This window comes from Natator depressus, chromosome 5 (assembly GCF_965152275.1).
Source record: "Natator depressus isolate rNatDep1 chromosome 5, rNatDep2.hap1, whole genome shotgun sequence".
NCBI classification, from domain to species: Eukaryota; Metazoa; Chordata; order Testudines; family Cheloniidae; genus Natator; species Natator depressus.
This window is the reverse complement of record NC_134238.1, coordinates 21493723-21517472: the sequence shown is the minus strand read 5'-3', so window position 1 is coordinate 21517472 and position 23750 is coordinate 21493723. Positions and strand designations below refer to the sequence as shown.

The following is a 23750-nucleotide window of genomic DNA, read 5'->3' as shown; positions in this document are numbered from 1 at the left end:
CATCCTGAGATGGAGGTATTTTCCTGTCAGTGAGCCCCCCGCCACACTTAGCTTGTGCTAAGAATGCTCTTAATAGAATGTCGTCTAGCATATTTCCACCTGAAAAAGGCTGGCCACTTTTCTAGCCTTCTTCTTGGTGATGGAAGGGAAAAGAAAAAAAAAAAAAAGAGAGAGAGAGAGCTAGAGAACTGTTTTGAGGAGTAGGATGACACATAGAGATGGGATGGTGGGGCAGCTATTATGGTATTCTCTCTCTCTCTTCTTAAAAGGGGTGTATGTGTGTATATTCAGGGCTTATGGAAAATCAAAGTCCTATTTATTTAAATAGCAGGTCTGTTACCGACAGTGACAGGTTGTATTTCCATATCCTGTCCTAGCAATGCCTATAAACCCAAATCTAGAAGAAATGCTTCTAGGAATTAGGAGCTTGTTCAATCCCTGCCTCCCATTAAACCTCTGCTGAAATTACTACCAAGGAATGACAATTCTGCCAACCTGGGGTTTTGACTAATGCCCATTACCAAATATCTGAGTTCCACCCACTTAATAGATTGGCAAATGAAATCCCTAATAGGACAATTTGTGGCAGATTCTTTGACACATGCGCACTTGGAAACTGGACTGTGACCACCAAACTCATTTCACATAGCCTACCTAAAATCTTGGCGTCTCTGCTAACTTGGCAGTTTTTAGCCCTGTATGTAGTGACATAAAACCATTAGTTCAGGGTTTCTCCTTTGTAGGTGTACAATAATGGAAAGGGAACAGACAACAAAAAGTATTAATAATGCCTGTGCAAATTTAACCTTTATTATCTGTTCACTGTATACAAAACACCATTGCTGCATAGTGATAACTTATTTGCTGTACAGTTGACAGTGCTCATCAACAAACAAGTGTTAAAGAGGTATACACTTAACAAAAGGGCAATGATAGCCAGTGCACATAACTGACAAAAACATACCAGGAACCTGCAACTTCAGCTATAAGCTTTAGCATACAGAAGTACTGCATAACCACCTAATACTTGAGTAGTGTATAAAGGGGATAACAAGCATCTACTAATCAACCAAATTAGGAACATGGATGGAGAGAAAAGGTAGAGCTAAAGTTTCTGATATACAACACAGAATGGCAAGAAGAATTTTTACATAGAAGCTCAGGTTTCTAACGCTGTTAGAATTTAATGATAAATAACAGAATCTCACAAATCTTTAGGGGCAAAATGTGCCACATTTATTTACATATGAAATGTACTTAATACAGTTATAATGGACATAGTGTATAGTAACATTTGAGAGCAGCAAGACTTTTAAAGAACCGAACAGTTACTACAGTATATCATGCGGATATCTATATATACACAATTTTTTTTAAAAAAGGTACAAAATTTGTTTAGGGATCCATACAAGGTATAAAATGCAAAAGCAAACAAACAAAAATATAACTCTCACAGAGAACTATATATGAAAGGGACAGTATGGTACCTTTTCTGTACTTCAAGAATGCATAACCAGTAATATTAGGTATACTTTTTGAAATGACTGAACTAGTTTCAGATGGTCTGTGCTAATGTTGAAAGGCCAACTTTTACTGAAATAGGCTGGTGTATTACCTTCTTGACAGTTGTGGTTGGACAGAACACTGAGCACCAGGACACTTGGCATTAGCATACAGAGCTGGGAAATACCAACTCTCACAGCCAAGGAATTAAACTATTTTCTTTCAAGAGCCAGAAGAAAGGAAAATACACAATGCTGTGTACTCGCTTCTATATAATGTTAAATAAATTATATGACAAACCCCACCATAATTATAAAACGTATTTATCTAATTACATCTTATTTGTTTAATCCACAGCAGCCCAGCCTTTCTGTAACAATTTTAACTTTTTGTGACCTTAAAGACCTCCTTGCAGGGCCTAAACAAATGATGTAGTGATGCCCAGTTGTGCAGTAACATTTTTTCAAAAGTGCAATGACGTTCTAAGGAGTATGCACTCTGAATAGTAAACACCTGGTATTTCTGGTGTTACTGCCTAAACACTGTATTCTTTATAGATGCAGTGACTATTCCTGAGGGAAAGATTTTCAAAACCACCTGAAAGATTTAGAAGCACGAGTCCCATTGATTTTCAAAATCTTCCCTATACATAAAAGCACTGCTTTCTGGTGCAGTTTCATTAACTAAACTTTCTTTCAGAAGCATTTCATATATAAAACAGTTTAACGGAACCGAAGGAGCTACCCCTGTGTTAAGAACTCTGTTTTAAAGAAACTTACTACAAAACAAACAAAACAAAAAACTGATTTTCCACTAAATAGCAATACAAACACGTAACAAAGAGTATAAAAATTGTTAGTTTAAATATATACAAACTCTTTTCAACTCAAATACTGTTTTAATGCTTATTGAGCATATAGACAATGAGGTGAAGAGGATACATTTATGTAGAATATATTGCAACAGCCTGAACTGTACTGTTAACACTATTATACGGAGAACTTTCTGTAACAAAAATGTCATTTATATTCCAATGTGGAGACGGATTTTTGCTTCTCAAATATCTGATCACTTTTCAGCTGAACTCAATCTTTTAGATTTAATGAAGGCCATGCCATGTGTTCTCATATGAGTATTTAAGGCCGCTTCAGTTTCAAATGTCTTTGCACACACTTTGCATTTTCGGTCTGATACCATGTTGTCAGATGATTCATCTTCATGATTGGGTTTATTTTCTTGTTGATTATCCTCCCCAGACCCATTCTGTTTCGATACTGGCTGAGGCTCCTTCAGCTTATGTACAATGAAGAGATGCCTGGAGAGAGATACATGAGAGGTATAGCAGAGGCCACATTCCCTGCACTGATACGAAGAGCCATCAGATTTGTGCTGAGGGATATGTTCATGAAATTGAAGAAGATTTTCTGTTGTAAAGCCACACACAGCACATTTGTGGACTTTAAAAACATTTATCTTCAACTTCTTCAATGGCTGTGTGATTGCTCCTCTGGGAGGCCTGAATTCCAGTACAGGTTCTTCCAACTTACGCTTTGGACTGGGAACCTAAAAAACAACAAAAGTGTATTTATGCAGTTATAAATACACAGTTCTCATGAATATTCACCACTTGTGGACTTAAAAACCTTCCATGGGTATGTTCCAATAACCCCCTGCTAAATCCAATCTCTGAAATAGTAAAAACAACCATCTATGTTAACAAGAATCAGTTCCTTAATATATTGTACAAGAGATTGATTTTGCTAGCTAAGTAACAGCATTTGGTGCATTGTACAAACATTAATAAATGTTTTCCAGTATTACTGTTTTAAAATATAATATTCAATGATACAGTAATGATAGAAAGATATCCTAAATATGTCCATCAGCACTTTAGTGCTTACTCAGAAATCTCAATCTTAACTGGATTTGATTTTATTCCATGCATGACGATGATGACTTTAGATCACCTCCTGACTGTTTGTGGCCAAAAGGAGATACTGGAGAAAGATGAATCACTGAGTACAATTTTTGATTAGTAATCTTCTACCAATCTGTTTCTTCATTTTATTGCGCAAGAGGCATATTTTTCAAAAATCCTTCACTTACCTGTTTGGCTCAGAGAATCCACGTTATATTTCAAGACTATATACCTAACATGACCCTATTTTCAAAAATGTTTTTAGAAAGCGGGGACAATTTCATGGCAACATTTTTTAGGGTAGTGAAACAGTCACACATAAATTCCCTTTTTAAAAAATGTGTGCTGGTGTCACCACTATCAGCCTCTGACTCAAAGACGTGTATATTTCTTAGTGTACAGAATGAGTTGATCATAAAACACTGAACAAGTGTCATTAACATTCACCCTGGGCAACTCAACAACTCTGATAGCACCCTGTAGCCATTTTAGTTTTCTCTTCACTCCTACCATTCTTCATCACACTGAACACTAATTCCACTCTACCATTTATTTCTGGTAAACACAGACAACATTTTACTTAGTATGGAAATAAATTTTGATAAAAAAATTCAAATATTTGATTGATGTAATGGGAAAAAAAATGGGAATATTCCGGGTGTCCTGAAAGAAATTCCCAGGCATCTGTTAGGATATAGATATTCAGGCCTGTCTGTAAAGGCCTAGACTCTAAGAATTTAGGTGTATTCTTATCACTTGGCTAGTTCTAGAGGTATAAAAGAAAGAATCAAAATCACTGTCTTCTGGTGTAAGGGCCTTTTCTTACTGCGACAGTCTGAGGCCCTGTTCTTAGGCTAAGGCCTTTGGCTAAGCAGCAGAGGCAGCCATAAGCTGGGAAGCGACCGGTCACATCCTCACATTCCAAACTAGTCACATTGAAAGAAGGTGCTATTGGGCTGTTAGGAATACAATCCTGTCCTGATAATTCCTATCACCTCCAGAGAAAGGGAAGTGCCTAGAAAATGTAAAAGGAAACTTAGTTTGATAGCATCCTGTCTGGCAAGAACTCACTTATCAATACTGGGATGTGAAATCCTCACTTCTGTATTGTTTTGTCATTATAGTTCCCACTTTGCTATTGTTTGTCTGTATAATCTCTGTCTGGTTCTGTGCTTGTTCCTGTCTGCTGTATAATTAATTTTGCTGGGTGTAAACTAATTAAGGTGGTGGGATATAATTGGTTACATAATCATGTTACAATATGTTAGGATTGGTTAGTTAAATTTCAGGAAAATGATTGGTTAAGGTATAGCTAAGCAGAACTCAAATTTTACTATATAATCTGTAGTCAATGAGGAAGTGAGTGGGTGTGGGTGGGAGGGTGTGTGTGTGTGTGGGGGAGATGGGAACAGGGAATGGGAGTAAGGAAATTGGAATCATGTTTTGCTAAAGGGGGAAATGGGAACAGGGAATGGGAGTAAGGAAATTGGAATCATGTTTGGCTAAGGGCAGGAATGGGAACAGGGACACAGGTGTAAGGCTCTGTGGTGTCAGAGCTGGGAAGGAGGATACTAAGGAAGGAAACTGGAATCATGCTTGCTGGAAGTTCACCCCAATAAACATCGAATTGTTTGCACTTTTGGACTTCGGGTATTGTTGCTCTCTGTTCATGCGAAAAGGACCAGGGAAGTAAGTGGGTGAAGGAATAAGCCCCCTAACAGCATCGAATGGAAAACGAGGCCTGTCTCAATAAAACCAAGATACTTAATATATACCATGAACATTCCAAGCTCTGTTTTTGGATCAGTGTTCCTCTGGCCAAGGAGGATTGTTCAGTGTTAGTCAACACCACTCACTCATCCGGCACTGCAGGAGGACTGCCTTATTCTATGGATTACTTTAAGTTACAACTTTAAACTAAGCCTAAATTGGTATTATTACTATGTGATGGTTGTTCAGCGTCCTATGTGAAATGAGTTTGGTGGTGCCAGTTTGCCAACAAACATAGCTTCTATCTAAGCTGTAGCTGTTTGGTTGATAAAGGATTTTGGTTTGCAAAGCTTCCAACAGAGCTCCTTTAAAGAGGTGCTATGGAAACAACTCATCAAGACATAGGCTGAATTCTCTCTCACTTGAAGTCTTTAAGTCAAGACTAGATGTCTTTCTAATAAACATGTCTTAGTTCAACCATAAGCTATCGACCTGATGCAGGCCTATGTTTTATAGGAGATCAGATTAGACAATCATCACGGTCCCTTCTGGCGCTAAAATCTATGCATATATAAAAAGGTCTAACTTCACACAAACAAGAAGGGACCAAAAAATTCACTGTTGAAAGAGGTTCTCCTAAAGTGTTTACCTTTGTGTCTTCTTTTACTTCACTTTCTTCTATATTGGTTGATTCTGTCATTTCTTTCACATCAGGGTCTTTAATGCCATGCATCAACTGAATATGTTTTTCTAACATCAGCCGTTTAGTAAAAGTGCGTCTTGAATCCGGGCAGTGCCTGTATAAGTGCAAAGCAGACATACATATGGTCAAATGTTTACCTTTTTTATAAACAATCTTTAAAAAAAAAAGACAGATATGAAGTAGTCATAGAATCATAGAATATCAGGGTTGGAAGGGATCTCAGGAGGTCATCTAGTCCAACCCCCTGCTCAAAGCAGGAGCGATCCCCAATTAAATCATCCCAGCCAGGGCTTTGTCAAGCCTGACCTTAAAAACTTTTAAGGAAGGAGATTCCACCACCTCCCTAGGTAACGCATTCCAGTGTTTCACCACCCTCCTAGTGAAAAAGTTTTTCCTAATATCCAACCTAAATCTCCCCCACTGCAACTTGAGACCATTATTCCTTGTTCTGTCATCTGCTACCACTGAGAACAGTCTAGAGCCATCCTCTAGGTAGTTTCAGGTAGTTGAAAGCAGCTATCAAATCCCCCCTCATTCTTCTCTTCCGTAGACTAAACACCCCAGTTCCCTCAGCCTCTCCTCATAACTCATGTGTTCCAGTCCCCCAATCATTTTTGTTCCCCTCCGCTGGACTCTTTCCAATTTTTCCACATCCTTCTTGTAGTGTGGGGCCCAAAACTGGACACAGTACTCCAGATGAGGCCTCACCAGTGTCGAATAGAGGGGAACGATCACGTCCCTCGATCTGCTGGCAATGCCCCTACTTATACATCCCAAAATGCCATTGGCCTTCTTGGCAACAAGGGCACACTGTTGACTCATATCCAGCTTCTCGTCCACTGTAACCCCTAGGTCCTTTTCTGCAGAACTGCTGCCGAGCCATTCGGTCCCTAGTCTGTAGTGATGCATGGGATTCTTCCGTCCTAAGTGCAGGACTCTGCACTTGTCCTTGTTGAACCTCATCAGATTTCTTTTGGCCCAATCCTCTAATTTGTCTAGGTCCCTCTGTATCCTATCCCTACCCTCCAGCGTATCTACCTCTCCTCCCAGTTTAGTGTCATCTGCAAACTTGCTGAGGGTGCAATCCACACCATCCTCCAGATCATTTATGAAGATATTGAACAAAACCGGCCCCAGGACCGACCCTTGGGGCACTCCACTTGATACCGGCTGCCAAGTAGACATGGAGCCATTGATCACTACCCGTTGAGCCCGACAATCTAGCCAGCCTTCTATCCACCTTATAGTCCATTCATCCAGCCCATACTACTTTAACTTGTCGCAACTTCACTAGTGCATTATATCCAGGCACCAGTGCAATTTGTTAAAGAAAACACCAATATTTTTCTAACAAAGTTTGTATACAAAAGAATTAAAAAGTAAACAAAATTACCAAATACACTATTAGTTAAAAATATTTGAGCAAATTAACCTCTCTCTCTCTTGCTGTGGATATCTTGGATGTAACATCCTAGAAGCTGACATACTGGGAAACAAAGTGAAAACTGAAGTATCTGAGCTCCTTCCCCCTCTACTCTTTTGTCCACATCACCGATGGGTAAAATTAGACACATCCATTCTACATCTCCCCTCCCCAATCCAAGCTTCACCTGGGCAGCAAACATCTCCCCTACAGTCTGAATTTGGATTCCAAATATCATTATTATTATTATTTGTTTTGCTAGTGCCTAGGAGTCTTATTTATAGACCTATTGAGCTAGGCACTGCAGAAACTTCTCAGTCTGACCTCACCCCTGGATTCTTCTAAGTCTCTGGGCCTGATTCACCTCCCACTTTGAACCAAGCATCCCTTCTTAGCTCCCGTTCCACTTCACTTGGCATGCATCGAGGTTGGTCAAGAGAGCAGTCTTATCTCCCCATCTGGCTTGCACCCTCAGCTGGAGGTGGTTGTGAGGCTTGAAAGCCTCCCAGGTGACCTTGGATATTATATAACATACCCCAACTGATGTTTCGTTTGGGGATGGGGGTGTTTTCGATGGTTCCTGGAAGGGGTGTTCCCAGAAGAGAACAGGAGAAAGAGATATACGCCAATATTCTCTTTCAAAATATATCGCTTTTCGGGAACTAACATTTTCTAGGATAATTACATTGCTAATTCAAAAAGGACAATATTTTTTATGATACAAAGAGATGATTCTGACATTAAAATGAACATACACACTTAGGCCTGGTCTACACTGGGGAGGGAGGGGGAGTAAGTGAAGTCAGTCTAAGTTACGGAACTTCAGCTATGAAAATAGCATAGCTGAAGTCGACGTACTTAGAGCTACTTACCGCAGTGTCTTCACTGTGATAGGTCGACTGCTGACGCTCCCCCATCGACTCCGCCTACGCTTCTTGCTCTGGTGAAGTACTGGAGTTGATGGGAGAGCGCTCGGCGGTCGATTTATCGCAACTTCACTAGATGCGATAAATTGACCCCCGCTGGATTGATCGCTCCAGAGGTGTATGTTTTCTTTTAAAGGCGATGCAAGTCAAAATAGGAGCTCTTGATGCTCATCAGATGATGAATGGAACAAATGGAACAGTGGCCAACCAGATCACATAATGAGTGATTAATGCAACTGGATACTACTTAACAGATCAGTTGAAATCAGCCTGAAATGGGTTTAGATACTGCCCAATAACCAAAGAGGTGACATACCCATTACTATGCTCATTATTTTAAGTCCATAAAGCAATATGCTAGATCAGTGGTTCTCAACCTTTCCAGACTACTGTACCCCTTTCAGAAGTCTGATATGTCTTGCATGTCCCAAGTTTCACCTCACTTAAAAACTACTTGCTTATAAAATCAGACATAAAAAATACAAAAGTGTCACAGCACACTATTACTGAAAAATTGCTGACTTTCTCATTTTTACCATATAATTATTGGAATATAAATATTGTACCTACATTTCTGTGTACAGTATATAGAGCAGTATAAACAAGTCATTGTCTGTATGAAATTTTAGTTTGTACCTGACTTCGCTAGTGGTTTTTATGTAGCCTGTGGTAAAACTAGGCAAATATCTAGATGAGTTGATGTACCCACTGGAAGACCTCTGGTTGAGAACCACTGTGCTATATTATACATAAGTGGGACAGCCCAGATACTCTGGTTGTCATTCAAATTCAGAGTTGATCCATGCATTCATATAATAAATTAACTGATCTAACTGAATTAATTAGATGTTTGGTTTTGCATAAACAAGAAGTGCAGATAAACTGACAACAGCCTCTACTTTTCTCTTTACCTTTGTCTCCATTGATCTTAAAGAACATTAAAAGTAGAACTTACGAGCAGGTATAAACTTTCCTAATGCCTTTGTGTTTGATACGATTGTGGCGACATAGACTATGGGATGAACTGAAAGATTTGTCACATTGTCGACAAGGATGTTTCTTCATTTGCTTTAAAGAAGGGAAAAAGAAGAAAATATTAACTAGCAAGGTAATCAAAGGCAGTATATATTCTCAATCTTTTAAAAATAACAAAGTAAGGTTACTTACCCAGATCTTTTATTCTTCGAGGACACTGCCTCTCTAAGACAACACTGTAGGAGTCACTGGTCCCAGAACAGTTTCTAAACTGTGTGACCATTAAGAGGCATGCACACGCCTACCAGCATTGTAAATTGTAGTGAAAAAAAGAGATGCCCTTGCCCTCTTTTCAGTTCTTCTCTGCCACCAAAGATGGAGGGGGAAAAAGGGAGGATCAGTTTGAATTTACATAGGCAATGTTTTCGGATAACTCCAGTTACTATTAAATAACCCTTTCTCCATTGCCAAATTGCCTCTTCAGATCTTCACTCTGATAGATTAGCAAGGAGCAGACAACTGCAGGAGGAAGGGTGAGGGATACCTAATTGAAAATAGACTGAAGCACTGCTTTGCCAAATGTGAAGGATGGTGATTTCATCTCACAACTTTGACTCATAGGAAAGATCGCTGAAAAGGCATGCAGAAAGATGGGGTATAGCATGGCATTCCATTGCAGGACATAAGCCTTCTTCATAATTTCGAGGATCTAATGGTTTTATATTATAGATGACCATGTGGAAGGAGGTGGGAAAAACAATCCCAAAAAGGAAGGAAAGAAGCAGAACAATTTATGTCATTCATTCTGAGCTCTCAGGAGATTTTTTTCAAAATTGTACTTGCTTGAAATAGACGCAGCTGCAGGTGCCAGCATAGAAGCCCTCTATTGTGTTGAGTTTCTCTAAAAGAGAAAGATTAATGGAATCATCTCTAGGGATGGTACTCCTAACGAGAATGGCCAGAAGGTCTCTAGTATCTGAAGAGCACTTCTTCCCAGCTGCAAAAGCTCAAAGAACAAGCCATTGTTAATGTCCCCTATAACTGATTTAGCATATCACCAATCCAAGAACTCAGCAAGTCAGTCCCTTAAACAGCAGGTCTATCACCTTGAGCTTGCAGCAAAGACACTGCACACTCATTGCACACTCAGGAGACTAGAAGGTTTACAATTAGAAGTTTATCGTCGCAGCCATAATTTAATCGTATTGACAGCTTAAACACTTCAGAAATTGATAAGTCAGTCCCCCACAGTCACCAGTTAAAGCTTTCTTGCTTCCAGGCAAGTGGATTTTCTAAACCCTGAACTATATCTTTCTGCTTCAAAACAGTGACTCCTTAGGCCACTTCGATAAAGACCTGGAACAGAGGATTGAAAGAAAAAGACAAAAGAAAGCTGACTGATCTAACGTAGATCACTTTGACTTAGATGATCCTTCAACTGAGTTAATTAGAACCAGGCTCCTGGTTCACTCAAACTATCCCCTCCCAACTAGGAGACTGTCAGATCCAAGGACTCTTTGGGTCTGAATATGCAACAGATCTGCAAGAACTGGGATGGACCCTAGCTAGGAGCGCTGGGCCCATAGAAGGAAATCCAGATCACTCAGACACTGAGCTGAAGTGCTTTGATTTGAGGATGGCTTATACTTGCCATTCAGGTTCAAGTGAGAGGATGGCAAAGAGACATAGTCTGATCCAGAGTCTGCCTGGTGCCTAGAAGAAGAAATATCTGATATCTAGGATCATTTCTTCCTTTTCTGATAGAGAACACACCTTTCCTCCAAAGTGACTCAAACTTCATCTCCTTCCTCTTTTTTTCATGGGCACTGGCCAGGTAAATCAGAGTCTCCCAGTATTCCATTTGGGACTTCTGAGCCGAGTTCTTGGATCAATGCTTGGGAATGAGACTCCAGAGGTGAATCCATCTATTCCTAGCCAACAGATTCAAAGGAATGAGCAGCAAGGACTTTTCCAGGAGGATGACATTCAATTTCTGGCTCCATTCATTCCTATCCCTTGAAGCCAAATAGCCCCTACATAAATGCCAATTTTTAAACAACTCTTAAGCCCATATGTTGATCTCAGGCATTTCAATATCACAGGAGGTACATGTCTTGAATGCAGAGCACCTCTCCAGATTTGCCCAACCTAACCATACAACAGGCTGAAGACAAAAGGGAATGTTTCCAGATTGTTTGTGCTGACAGAATTAAGAGGAACTGAAGACGATTTTAGGGACAGTTATTTCATCTCTATAGTTTTGAATGCCAGATTGTTAGTTGGTGTGCACATCCTCCTTAATGGTTACACTGCTTAGGAATGGCTGCAGGACCTCTCACAGATAATGGGGAAAATATATCAAATGGGGTTAATCCTAAATTAGAAGTTTTTACAGACACAGTCCTCTCTGACCCCAACCTCCATTTTATATTTAATCGTTAAAATAGTGACTCCTTAGGCCAGTTGAAAAAAAAATGAAACCATGTAAGCATGTAAGGAGCCCCACTGAAGCTTATGGGACTACTCACAAGCTTACAGTTAAGCACTCCATAATTGCCCTGTTCTGTTTTTTCCACCTGAAGCAGCTGGCACTGGCCACTGTTGGAAGACAGGATACTAGGCTAGATGGACCATTGGTCAGACCCAGTATGGTCGTTCTTATGTTTCTTAAGTACCATGCTTCTTCAGGTATAAATCCCTTGTACATGTTTCTAAAAGAAAAGACATCTGGAGGGACATGAGCTGAAGACAGTCTGAAACCACATTTTTACAATATATAAATGCCTGGTGGTATGCTTTAAAGTTTGGCAAGAGCTATGGATGACTGCTTCTCATGATGAAGCCATAAGCGTGTTATAGAGGCCATCCAAAACGTTACACCACATTACACCCCCATGTATTCTCTTTACTCAGCCTATTTCAGAGGAAAAAAAGCTTTTTTTGGAGAATTTAATTGTTTTTATTGGTACTATTTTTCATACCCTCCACCTGTAAAGCCAGGCTTCATTAGTACCATGAATCCAACTATACAGGCCTCCCTGGGAGAGAAAAACAACAAATACATTTTTGAAAAATGGGAAATTCATTTTCATTGTTCCACAAAAATTTAGTCTTTTTTCTGTGCTGACATTTTGGAAAAAAAAAGTCATTAAAATTTTGAATTTTGGAATTTTTCAACAAGTCCTACAGATTTTAGAAATCTGTAAAAACTACCTAAAGTAGTTTTCTATACATAATAATGTCATGATTTTATATCTTAGGAATGCTAGACTTAGAAGGAAGGGACATGTCTTGTTGGGAAGCTAGAATTCTTTCCTTTTCCAAATATACAGATAGAAAATTCCATATATATATATATTTCCACAAAAAGGTCCTATATCTAGCCCTCTTTGGTCATGAGATATGAACCTGAGACTAGTGCAACATAGAGTAATGTCCACCTGCACTGCAGGCCATTATAATTTTCAGGAATTTCCACAACTAGGGAGAAAAGAAACATTTCTCTAGCATATTTTGTTTCTTTTGTAAATGTCTGTTACAAGCTGTTCCAGTGTTTGAAATGTCAGTAGAACAAGTCAGAAAATGTTGGTAACTTTGAAGAAGAAGAAGAGATTGTGCACTTGTGCAGTAATTGTGGATCTTCGAAAAGTATGTCCTTATGGATGATCCACTTCATGTGTGTATGCATCTCTCGAGCCCTTGATCAGAGATTTTCCATTAACTGTGTCTGTTCAGCCCGCGCATGCTCCCTATATCTCATTGTGTTGGACACCAAGGCTATATAGGGACGTGCAGGCAAACTGCCCCCAGTTCCTTCTCCACCCACACGTTCCATAGAGAACAGTCCAAAGCAAAGGGGAAGGAGGGCGGGTAGTGGAGCACCCAAGGAGGAAACATCTTGAAAAACGGTAGTTACCGCACAAGATGAGTAATCTGTTTTTCCTTAAGTAGTGCCCCTATGGGTGTTCACTTCAGGTGACTTCCGAGCAGTACTCCCAGAGGGAAGAGGAAGTTTTGGAATTGAGTCCAGAACTGAAGACAGTACTTCATTACCAAGTGCCACATCGGATCTAGCGGCATGGATCAAAATGTAATGTTTAGAAAATGTATATAATGAAGCCCATGTTGCAGCCCTCATACCTCAGATACTGACACATTCTTAAGTAATGTTGTGGATGTTGCTTGTGATCTGGTAGAATGCGTTATCACCCTTTGCAGGGGTTGAATGTCCGCAGTACCAAAACTAGTGATAATACACCCAGATATCCATCTTGATAGATCCATGATCTGTGCACAGAGACTATCTGTGAAGGAGATGAACAATCTAGGTGACATTTCTAAATTGTTTGGTCCTATCTAAATACAAACCCAACCCCCTCCTAACATCCAAGACATGAGAACAGGTCATCTGCAAAGAGTTATGCAGTTTTGGAATAAACACTGGTAGATGAACGGATTATGGAGCAGGTCCTCAAGGAATCAATTCTGAAGCACTTAGAGGAGAGGAAAGTGATCAGGAACAGTCAGCATGGATTCACCAAGGGCAAGTCATGCCTGACTAATCTAATTGCCTTCTATGACGAGATAACTGGCTCAGTGGATGAGGGGAAAGCAGTGGACATGTTGTTCCTTGACTTTAGCAAAGCTTTTGACACGGTCTCCCACAGTATTCTTGCCAGCAAGTTAAAGAAGTATGGGCTGGATGAATGGTCTATAAGGTGGATAGAAAGTTGGTTAGATTGTCGGGCTCAAAGGGTAGTGATCAATGGCTCCATGTCTAGTTGGCAGCCGGTATCAAGTGGAGTGCCCCAAGGGTCAGTCCTGGGGCCGGTTTTGTTCAATATCTTCATAAATGATCTGGAGGATGGAGTGGATTGCACCCTCAGCAAGTTTGCAGATGACACTAAACTGGGAGGAGAGGTAGATACGCTGAAGGGTAGGGATAGGATACAGAGGGACGTAGACAAATTGGAGGATTGGGCCAAAAGAAATCTGATGAGGTTCAACAAGGACAAGTGCAGAGTCCTGCACTTAGGATGGAAGAATCCCATGCATCGCTACGGACTAGGGACCAAATGGCTCGGCAGCAGTTCTGCAGAAAAGGACCTAGGGGTTACAGTGGACGAGAAGCTGGATATGAGTCAACAGTGTGCCCTTGTTGCCAAGAAGGCCAATGGCATTTTGGGATGTATAAGTAGGGGCATTGCCAGCAGATCGAGGGATGTGATCGTTCCCCTCTATTCGACATTGGTGAGGCCTCATCTGGAGTACTGTGTCCAGTTTTGGGACCCACACTATAAGAAGGATGGTGGAAAAATTGGAAAGAGTCCAGCGGAGGGGAACAAAAATGATTAGGGGACTGGAACACATGACTTATGAGGAGAGGCTGAGGGAACTGGGATTGTTTAGTCTGTGGAGGAGAAGAATGAAGAATGAGGGGGGATTTGATAGCTGCTTTCAACTACCTGAAAGGGGGTTCCAAAGAGGATGGATCTAGACTGTTCTCAGTGGTAGCTGATGACAGAACAAGGAGTAATGGTCTCAAGTTGCAGTGGGGGAGGTTTAGGTTGGATATTAGGAAAAACTTTTTCACTAGGAGGGTGGTGAAACACTGGCATGCGTTACCTAGGGAGGTGGTGGAATCTCCTTCCTTAGATATTTTTAAGGTCAGGCTTGACAAAGCCCTGGCTGGGATGATTTAGTTGGGGACTGGTCCTGCTTTGAGCAGGGGGTTGGACTAGATGATCTCCTGAGGTCCCTTCCAACCCTGATATTCTATGATTCTATGATTAGTTAAGGTGGAATTCCAACAGTATCCTTAGGTAAAAATTTAGGGTGTGGACATAAATATACTTTATGCTTGAACACCATAAAGGGGTGATCTGCCATCAAGGCTCCAATCTCTCTGATCCTACAGGCTGACATGATGGCTATTAAAAAGGCTTCCTTCACAGATAAATGGAGCAGTGAACAGGTTGCCATTGGTTCAAATGGAGGTCTCATAAGGTAACTGAGTACCAGGTTGAGGTCTCAGGTTGGGGTGGCAGGAATGGCATGGTTTTTACCAGAAGTAGTTTTTACCAGGTAAATCATGTTTTTTACTGCCCCTGGAAAAAACAGTTAGTACCACTTTGCAAGATTTTCTATTTAAAAAACTGCTTTGTTTACACTTAGTATTAGTTACATTTCCATAATGGGATTACATAAAGCACTAGATTTAGAGATTAATTTAGGATTGTAGAAAGCGGGGACTCTGAACTCTTGTGGTACCAAGTAGGGGAATGGTACCGACACGGTACTGAGGATGCAGTAGCCAAAGCTTATGGTGGAGGAGGGCCCTAACAACGTAGGCATCAATGGTGTTTGGAGCCATTGCTTGCTTGGTTCTGAGGGTGCTGAATGGGTAGGTACTGATGGAGGGCTGAGCCCAATGGTGTCAATTCGGAATGCTTATGCATGCTCTCCTTGTGCTGTGGCCCTGTCGGAGCCATGTCTCTCCTTCAAGCTCTGGGACTTTCCAGCTCCACCAGTACTGGAGGAGGAGTTCTTCAACTCAACAGTACTAAGCCAAGAGGTTGAGGCTTTGGAGACCGTAGATGTCGAAGGAGACCTGGGCTTTTTTGGAGCTGGCTTTTTAAGATGAGAGTCTGCACTCCTCTTTTTAGAAACCTTAGCTGAAGCCTCCAAAATCTTCCCTTTTCCAAGGGGAAGTGTTTGCGGAGATTGAAGGAGAGCTGGATCTGTCCAGAGACAGATGTACCGGAGGTTTTTCTAGTCTGATTCAAAAGCTGTCAAAGGGAGCGTTCCATCCTCAACAGTCTGAGTTTAATCTCCCTTTCCTTCCTTAACCTGGATTTGAGAGCCAGGCAGAAGCTTCACTTCTGGGAGATATGGCACTCACCCAAGCAATGGACACACTTAGAGTGGCTGTCGCTAACAGGTAGAGCCTCTCTGCGGAGTATAAAACTTGGTGAGCCAGGCATGCCCTGCCTGGAGAATAAGGCTCCCCGAGGGGAAGGAGAGGAACAAAATAATCCTTCCATTACATATCTCTAACTAAAACTATCACTAATAACTAACCTGTACTAACTAAACAAACAACGACAGGAAAAAACTGCATACAAGATAACAGAGGCGTGTTCAAGGCGGACCCTCTGAGGCTCTATCTCAGGCCAAGGTGGCTGAGAAATAACTGACAGGGGTTCAACCACGCATCCCTGTATATTCTCGGTGTCTGGCATGAGGAAGCATTCGGAGAATGTTCAGGCCAAATGGACACTGCTAACGGAAAATCTCTGATCAAAGGCTCAAGAGGTGCATGGGCACCTGAAGAGGAGCACCCATAGGGACGCTACTCGAAGAAGAAAAATGGGGGGTTTTTGGTGGATTTTTTCCTGTTTTTTTCACTAGCTCTAAAGGTTATTAGATCTAGAAGAGGCAGTCAAAGATGCATGAGGAATGCAACATGTAACGTAAGTCTGTAATTTATAACAACCACACTCATCTGGCCAAACAAAAACAAAAAAAATTATGTCCTCTGGAACCAAACTGTTAAAGAATTGTGAGGGGAATGGAAAGAGAATCAGAAATTAGTTTAGCTGACTCAGAAAAATTTCATAGGAACTTTTTTCAGTTATTCCATCTGTTCTTGAACAACCTTTGGTATTGACTAAATAACCCTACAATTAACTGAGGGCGATAAGAGTCTTTCAGTAGAAATTTAAAAAGCTAAGCAACATAAAAGGAACTGGATATGAGAACAGGGAAGAAAAAAAATGGAGCACAAAAATGAAATAATCCGAAACATTATCCCTCTACTTATATAGGTCTATTGAATTTGAAAAAAAGTAATTGTTGCTATTTTAGCATTAATTCATTTAATTTGGAAGCTACAGTAATTTACCTTTCCATGCTCTTTCCTCATGTGGGATATGTACACATCTCTCTGAGTGAAGAGTCGATCGCATTCCCAGCACGTCCAGCCAGGGTTGGTTACTTTTTTGGGCTCTGCTTTCTTTACAGGAGAGGGAGATTTCTTCTCCAGCTTTTCTGTTCCGTTGATGGATTTTGAATCCTCTTTGTTGTGACTGGCTGAGTTTTGAGTTGTGGGTTTAGTGCTCAGGAGCAAATTTATACCCAAGTTTGGTGGCCCCTCAACACTTTTCAATGTTCCATGCATAGACTAAAATATAAAAAATAAAAATGTTACACAAGTTTGCTGTTGGTGTGGCTAAAATGTAAAAAATGATCTGACTAAAGGCTTTACCTCATTCTACCCCTCATGATAGAAATCTATTTATTAGATCACTTGTAATATAAGGACACTCAAAACAATGTTTAAATAAAAACAAGGTTGTAATACAAACAAGCAACATAAAAATCCATAGACAAAGTGTAGTTATGTTCAATGGCTGCATACAGTTACATTAAGTGAAGCTGTGTGAGTGAGAGGTTTAGCTTGCTTTTTTTGGGGGGGGGGGAGCTTTCTAAAAAGGCCTTCTTTATCCTGATTAACTCTAATTTTCATTTTACTTGCACAGTAAAGTGGGTCAGTCTTCCCTAATGTGGACCACCTGATATATAGCCTAGCTTATTGTTTCCTGTAAACAATTCAAAACGTGTTTGCATTGACAGAGTTTGGACAGCAATATTGGGAAAAAGATATAAGTAAAGACGGCTTTTGAAAGATTAGATAACCCAGTTAATAATCCCTTTGAACCGTGAATTTGCCAATCAGGAGATTACCTTCACATATGAAAGCCTTGCCTTCCAGTTGCCAGTGTTCTCATGGTCTCTTACGCTGTCCATTACCTTTGCCTTGCTGGTCTGCATGTCCAGCCACTCCAAATATAATCATCCTATCTTATAGCTGGGCTGAACAAGTAGTCCCAGCAGCCAAAACCATTCAATACGTTGTTGAACCAGAGGAAACTGATACTGGATATAAATCTGATACTTTAGCAAAGTCAAACTATCTCAGTATCAGGCTCTTCTTTGTAGGATAATCAGATGATTCCCATGGACTGTTTGCCAGGTACTTCGCAAATGTCATACTCAGCTGTGCTGTGGAACAGAACTGTCTTTCTGTTTAAGTGGTCTCTACAGAAATTAATACCATTTACTTTCAAAACCAAAACGTTTCATTAAAAAACTGTGACTAAAAAGATACGGTGCTTTCACTTCACCCATTTGACATCCAAAAAGAAGAAAGGTTAACTCTTTTTAGCATGTCTAAATAAAGTACTAGCTAATATAATGAAATCTATTCCCACTACAGGTTGACAAAAACTCTATGAAAGGTAATGAAAAAAAAGAATTTCTGGGGTGTGGAGGAAAGGTGTAAAAATGGTTGCTCATTTTGAAGTATTCTGCACATTTTTAACTTAAGACAATGTTAGCTGTCAAACGTTTTATTCTTTACATACCATATTCTTTATGTACCAAAAAAAAATTACATTAAAAGAACATTAAAATTGCAAAGTCAAGCACTTAAAAGGCTGCCCAGGCAACCTTAATTCAGCCTTCTTGTTTGTATCCATTATGATATAGTCTTTAATTACATGATCACACCTTATTTTTTCCAGAGAACCCCACCCTCAATGAAATGGCTGTAAGAATTTTTTATGTGAACAAAACAACATATTATTCCCCAATGTTGTTCTCAAGAATGGCTAAATCGTTTTCAATTAAATTAAAAATCAGCCGGAGGCATACAAATTTCAGCCCAAACAGTAAAAACATAGCAAAGTGATAAGCAACTAAAAACAGGGCCTTATAATGGAAAGAGTTAAGCAATCTTAACTATAGGTGTAGCTGTCAACTCCACCTTTGCTTTAAAATCAATTGTTTTCAAATACTGAAACAATACATATATATTATAGCAACAATACATATATAACTATATATGCATATGTGTGTATATGCCACTATTTATTCCTGTATAGAACTGAAGAAGCTGTACACATCACAAAGGGGATGCTTTCAGTGAGTTGCTACAGGAAGTATATCCCCTTGCTTGATGGTTGAGCAAAAAAATGATGCAAAAGTTAGATAAGAAGGCAAGTAAAGGGCTCGCTTAACAAACATCACTGCAGAATAATAATAATTAAAGTATCTGGCAAAATGCAACAAGATTATGAAATAAATTCTCACAGAAAATGTGTCACAGGTCTTACAATGAGAGCTAACAGAGGTTAAGAACACTGAAAATACCTTGTCCTCACTTCTCAGAACATCTTTTGTCATCCCATACATTTGACAAACATGCTATTTTCCCTCATTTTCAACTATAGGATAAAGTCACCCTGAATTAAGAGCAGATACATAACTCGAAGACAGATGATGAGAGTGCATGCAATGGTCAGCAGGTAACCATGCACCACAAGGCCCTGTCTGGTACAATATTTGAAAACAGTTCTTCTGGAATACAATTGTCACACTGGGATCCAGTTGCTTATGGCACCATATTCTCAGCAGAAAAAACAGGAATTTAAAGAAAAAATAATTTCTAGTCTCCTCCCCTACTTGGGTGTAGACGAGAAAGAACTTCAGGGTATATTGTGTATTTTTAAAAGAGTTGGTTTCTCAGAATTGCTGTTCTCGCCTTCAGCGCAAATCTCAGCCACTTCCCAGGTAGTAAGTGCCATAGCTCAGGCTGACATTCACCGTGCTGATTTCAGCAAAGACTATGAGTCTGATTCTCCATTGCCCTGCACCTTGTTAAGTCATTTATGTTAGTGTAAAGGAAATGCAAAGTGGATGTCAAATGCCACTGTTCTGGTTCACACCACTTTACAATGGCATAAACGATGACACAAGGTACAGGGCAATGATGAATCACACCCTTGTGGTTTAAGGAATCTAAGAGTCGCTAAGGCCTCCAGTACTTTAAAAATAAGGTAAAGCAATATATTTAAACTAAATGGCTAACAAGTTGCAGCCGGGTGTGTGTGTGGGGGGGGAGTTATTGTCTCTTAATAACACAGGTTGGAAGGATAATAGCCAGAGTTCTCCAATAAATCATCTTATTATGAAAATACAGTTATGAGATATTCTGTTTTATTTTACCTTCTAAAGGTATATATATTTCTGCATCCATACAAGTAGCACAATGCTTCTCTTATCAGTGAGTTCTGAATACAGAAAGCTTGATTCTGTAATGAGCTGAGCACCATCAACTCCCAATGGACTTCAACAAGAGCTGATGATACTTAGCTCACACTGTAGGAGATGCCAACACTTAGCAGGATTGGGTCCATAAATCTCACTGTAACCAGTATTTTTATAATATATCATCTTGCATGCAGTACACACACTCACAGGCAATATATAAAATACTAACATTCACACAGAGAAATCTAGTTGTGACTAGAACATATAGACTCTATATTTTAACTGCGTAGAGATATTAACTGCAAATTACTCTTTAGGAATAACTACCACCTATTACTTTCTGTAGTTTTCTCATAATTTTGTGCTTTTCTGAGATGATTATGTATAATGCTTTAAACGTGACAAATGCTGTACAAGAATTCAAATGAAAGGAGATGCCCACACACCTTGATATGATCCATCATAAGTTGCTTCTGTGCATATAAAAGAGAACAGTCCGGACACTTGAAAACAGACACCTTCTGGTTTTCAATGTGTTGATCAAAGTGGCGATACAGCAAGGGTTGCAGGGTAAACACAGTGTCACACATGGAACATTTATATATTATTCTAAAAACAGAAGAAGTTCAGTAAATAAAAGTCAGCCATCCTGATCATTTATCAGCAGGAATCACTGTTAAATTTCTTCTCATCACAGGTGAGACCAAATGTATGTATACATGAACATATAGGTCTGTTGTGGAAAATCAAAAATGAAAATGATACAACTAATTCAAGAATAATCCTCAAAATGGAAAGTAAAGCAGCACTCAAGAAAAACAGTATTAAAATCCAAAACCAACGGCACATTTACACCTATTTATAACCGTTATATATAAAACCAGTAAATGCTTCTGACAAGATTTTCCCAATGTATATATCTTTAGATCTCTAATTCACACTTAAAACAAAAGGGCTGTTGATCTACCTGACTTTGGAATTCAAAGGCACAAATTTGAAGGGGTTACTGATTTGATCAAAAATGTTAACATGTTTAAAGTAGGGTTCACTTTTGGCTTAGATGAGTCTTCTCAACTTCTTAAACTATTAGTCCAATCCCCCCAGTGTCTCGCTGAAGCTGAAATTTCACTGGAAGGCAGCCTTTCTATTTGGCAATTTAAAATTTTTCATCGGCTACCTATTTCAAAGCATTGTACAGAAATGACCAAAGCACAGCTTCTAGCACTGCTGATGCAGGACTGCTGGAAACAGGAAAAGCCAATTGTGTAATTTTAATAGCAAGTGAATCAACTTCCTTCCTGTATTACAATATTCTCATAAAAATGTTAACTAGCAACAAAAGCACGTTATGATGAGTCAGCTGATGATTAAGTAATGCATAAATTCATCCAGACTTTATAAAAAGAATGGTGAAGAATCTAAGATAGTAATTAATAAGGACCAAAACAGGCTGAATTAGTAAAGGACACTGTAACAGCAGTCTCTGAAAGTGAGTTAAAATGACAGCATAAAAATGCTTCCTAAAATGAAGGAAAAATTATGAATTGATCTTGAAATGGGTATCATTTCAGCAGAATTCTGACTCTGTCAAGCTCCCTACCAATAATTAATAAACCAGAATGAAACTAGGATGTGCTAATGAAATGGAGAGATCAAGTCAGTTCACTGAGAGGGTAACCCTCTGGTCTAAGTGAAAGAACTAATACTACATAATAATGGTTTGAGGCTGGTTGCATTTTGCCAATGATTCTTCAAACAACATGGAATGTTATGCACTGGTTTTCTTTTCATGATTTTTTGTTTGTTTGTTTTACATGTTTGGCTCTATAAGAAATTATTTTAATTTTTAAATAAAAAAACACTGTCAAGATTAGTAGGTCCAAAATTTATCCTCTTTTTCATATATCTGTTTATAAAGCCCATGTAATACCCTTTATTTCTTCAGAACTGTTGTAATTTTTCTTTAGAAAAAGAATAGAAAGAAAATGGCATTTGAAAGGGAAAAATAACAAACAAGCATAGGAATTGCCATATTTAATCAGACCAGTGGTCCAACTAATCTAGTATCCACTGACAGTGGCAGTAGTAGCCACTTTACAGAAAAGTGTAAGTATCTAGAGTCCCCTGACATTTTTTCATCATCAGCGCTTCTAAAATTTACTTTTAAAATGTTAATAATAATTTTCCAATGTTAATAAATATTCAGTTGAATCTTACTGGTACTGGTTGTATTTTGTCCCTAAACTACTGGAAGAGCTAACTCTGTTAAAGTGAAATCTCAACTCAGTGCCCAGTCAGAGCACCTCAGCAGAATGCTGGAGAGATGCAGAGCAAAGGAATCTTTCCCCGGCCACAGAGCTATTTTGGACATGTTCCATGTGCATCACTTAAGTCTTCAGGATGCAGTAGCACCTGTGCCCATAATGCATCCATAGGGAATGGGGAGAACCCAAGGATTCACATGGCAGTGTGTTCACCCTCCACCGTTTGGCACACTGGGAGCTACTGTGTAGCTCTATACTTTATAGGGGGTGCACATTCCCGGTGATGGCCTCGCTCAGCAGAAATGCAACAGCGAAAAGCAGTTTAATATTTTATTCACAGCATTCTTCATTTTAATGTGAGAATATAAAGAGCAACTCACTAGCAAGAGCATTTGTAATTTTCATTTATTCATACATTTTGTAAAGAAGATGTGTATTTCCATCAATAATAGATGGCATGTATCAGATATCCATATTTTGTGATGTGACCCATCTCTGATGAAGTGGTTTTACAAAGCTAATTAATAATTATAACCAGGTTTGGAAACTGAGGCACAGGAAGGTTAAGAGACTTGAACAAGGTTATACACCACGGCACTGACCCTCCAAATGATTGTCACCCATGGCAGTACACTAGACGGAACATTAGAATCCTGACTCCTGATACCCATCACTAACTCCCTTGGCCGGCGCCGCTTCCCACAGCCCCCATTGGCCTGGAGCAGCGAACCGCGGCCAGTGGGAGCCGCGATCGGCCGAACCTGCGGACGCGGCAGGTAAACAAACCGGTCCGGCCCGCCAGGGGCTTTCCCTGACCAAGCGGCGGACCGGCTTTGAGAACCACTGATCTAGGGTACAGTTCCGTAGCCAGTGACTTGAGTGGAAGTCTGTTTCAGGCCCCTAATCTATACATTTGTGACAACAGGATTATATATATTGTCAAATGGTGGCATATTATGTTAGTACTTTTTAATTTGCTTTGCTTTCTGATCTTTTCATTGTATTTAAAGTAAATTAATCCTTGAGTAATCACTTCATGTGTAATGGAGCAACACAGTGCTCATTACCAAAACCAGCTAATATTGATAGGAGAAAATAAATCTGCTACTGAGAGAGACTATTACACCTCTTTAAAAATATCAGATTCTTAATATTCACATTTTAAATAAACATTTAAGTTAAGTTAAAGTTGCTCCGCTTTCGCAGAAGTTCAAAA

General features: G+C 39.6%; 1 protein-coding gene across 4 annotated transcripts in view; it reads right to left on the bottom strand.

Moving 5' to 3' along the window:
* Nucleotides 1-770: 770 nt before the first annotated feature.
* The window catches only part of ZNF532 (zinc finger protein 532), an 85850-nt gene continuing 62870 nt past the window's right edge, over nt 771-23750 (bottom strand). For 3 of the 4 annotated variants that reach the window (XM_074952411.1, XM_074952410.1, XM_074952409.1), the window contains exons 5-9: nt 20717-20879; nt 17062-17340; nt 9139-9251; nt 5781-5928; nt 772-3066 (exon numbers count right to left, since the gene is read on the bottom strand). In XM_074952411.1, the coding sequence (XP_074808512.1) occupies nt 2572-3066; nt 5781-5928; nt 9139-9251; nt 17062-17340; nt 20717-20879 (1198 nt within the window). In that variant the 3' untranslated portion in view covers nt 772-2571. Of the gene's footprint in view, nt 3067-5780; nt 5929-9138; nt 9252-17061; nt 17341-20716; nt 20880-23750 lie in introns of all 4 variants that reach the window. The other variant, XM_074952412.1, reaches the window with a different exon arrangement.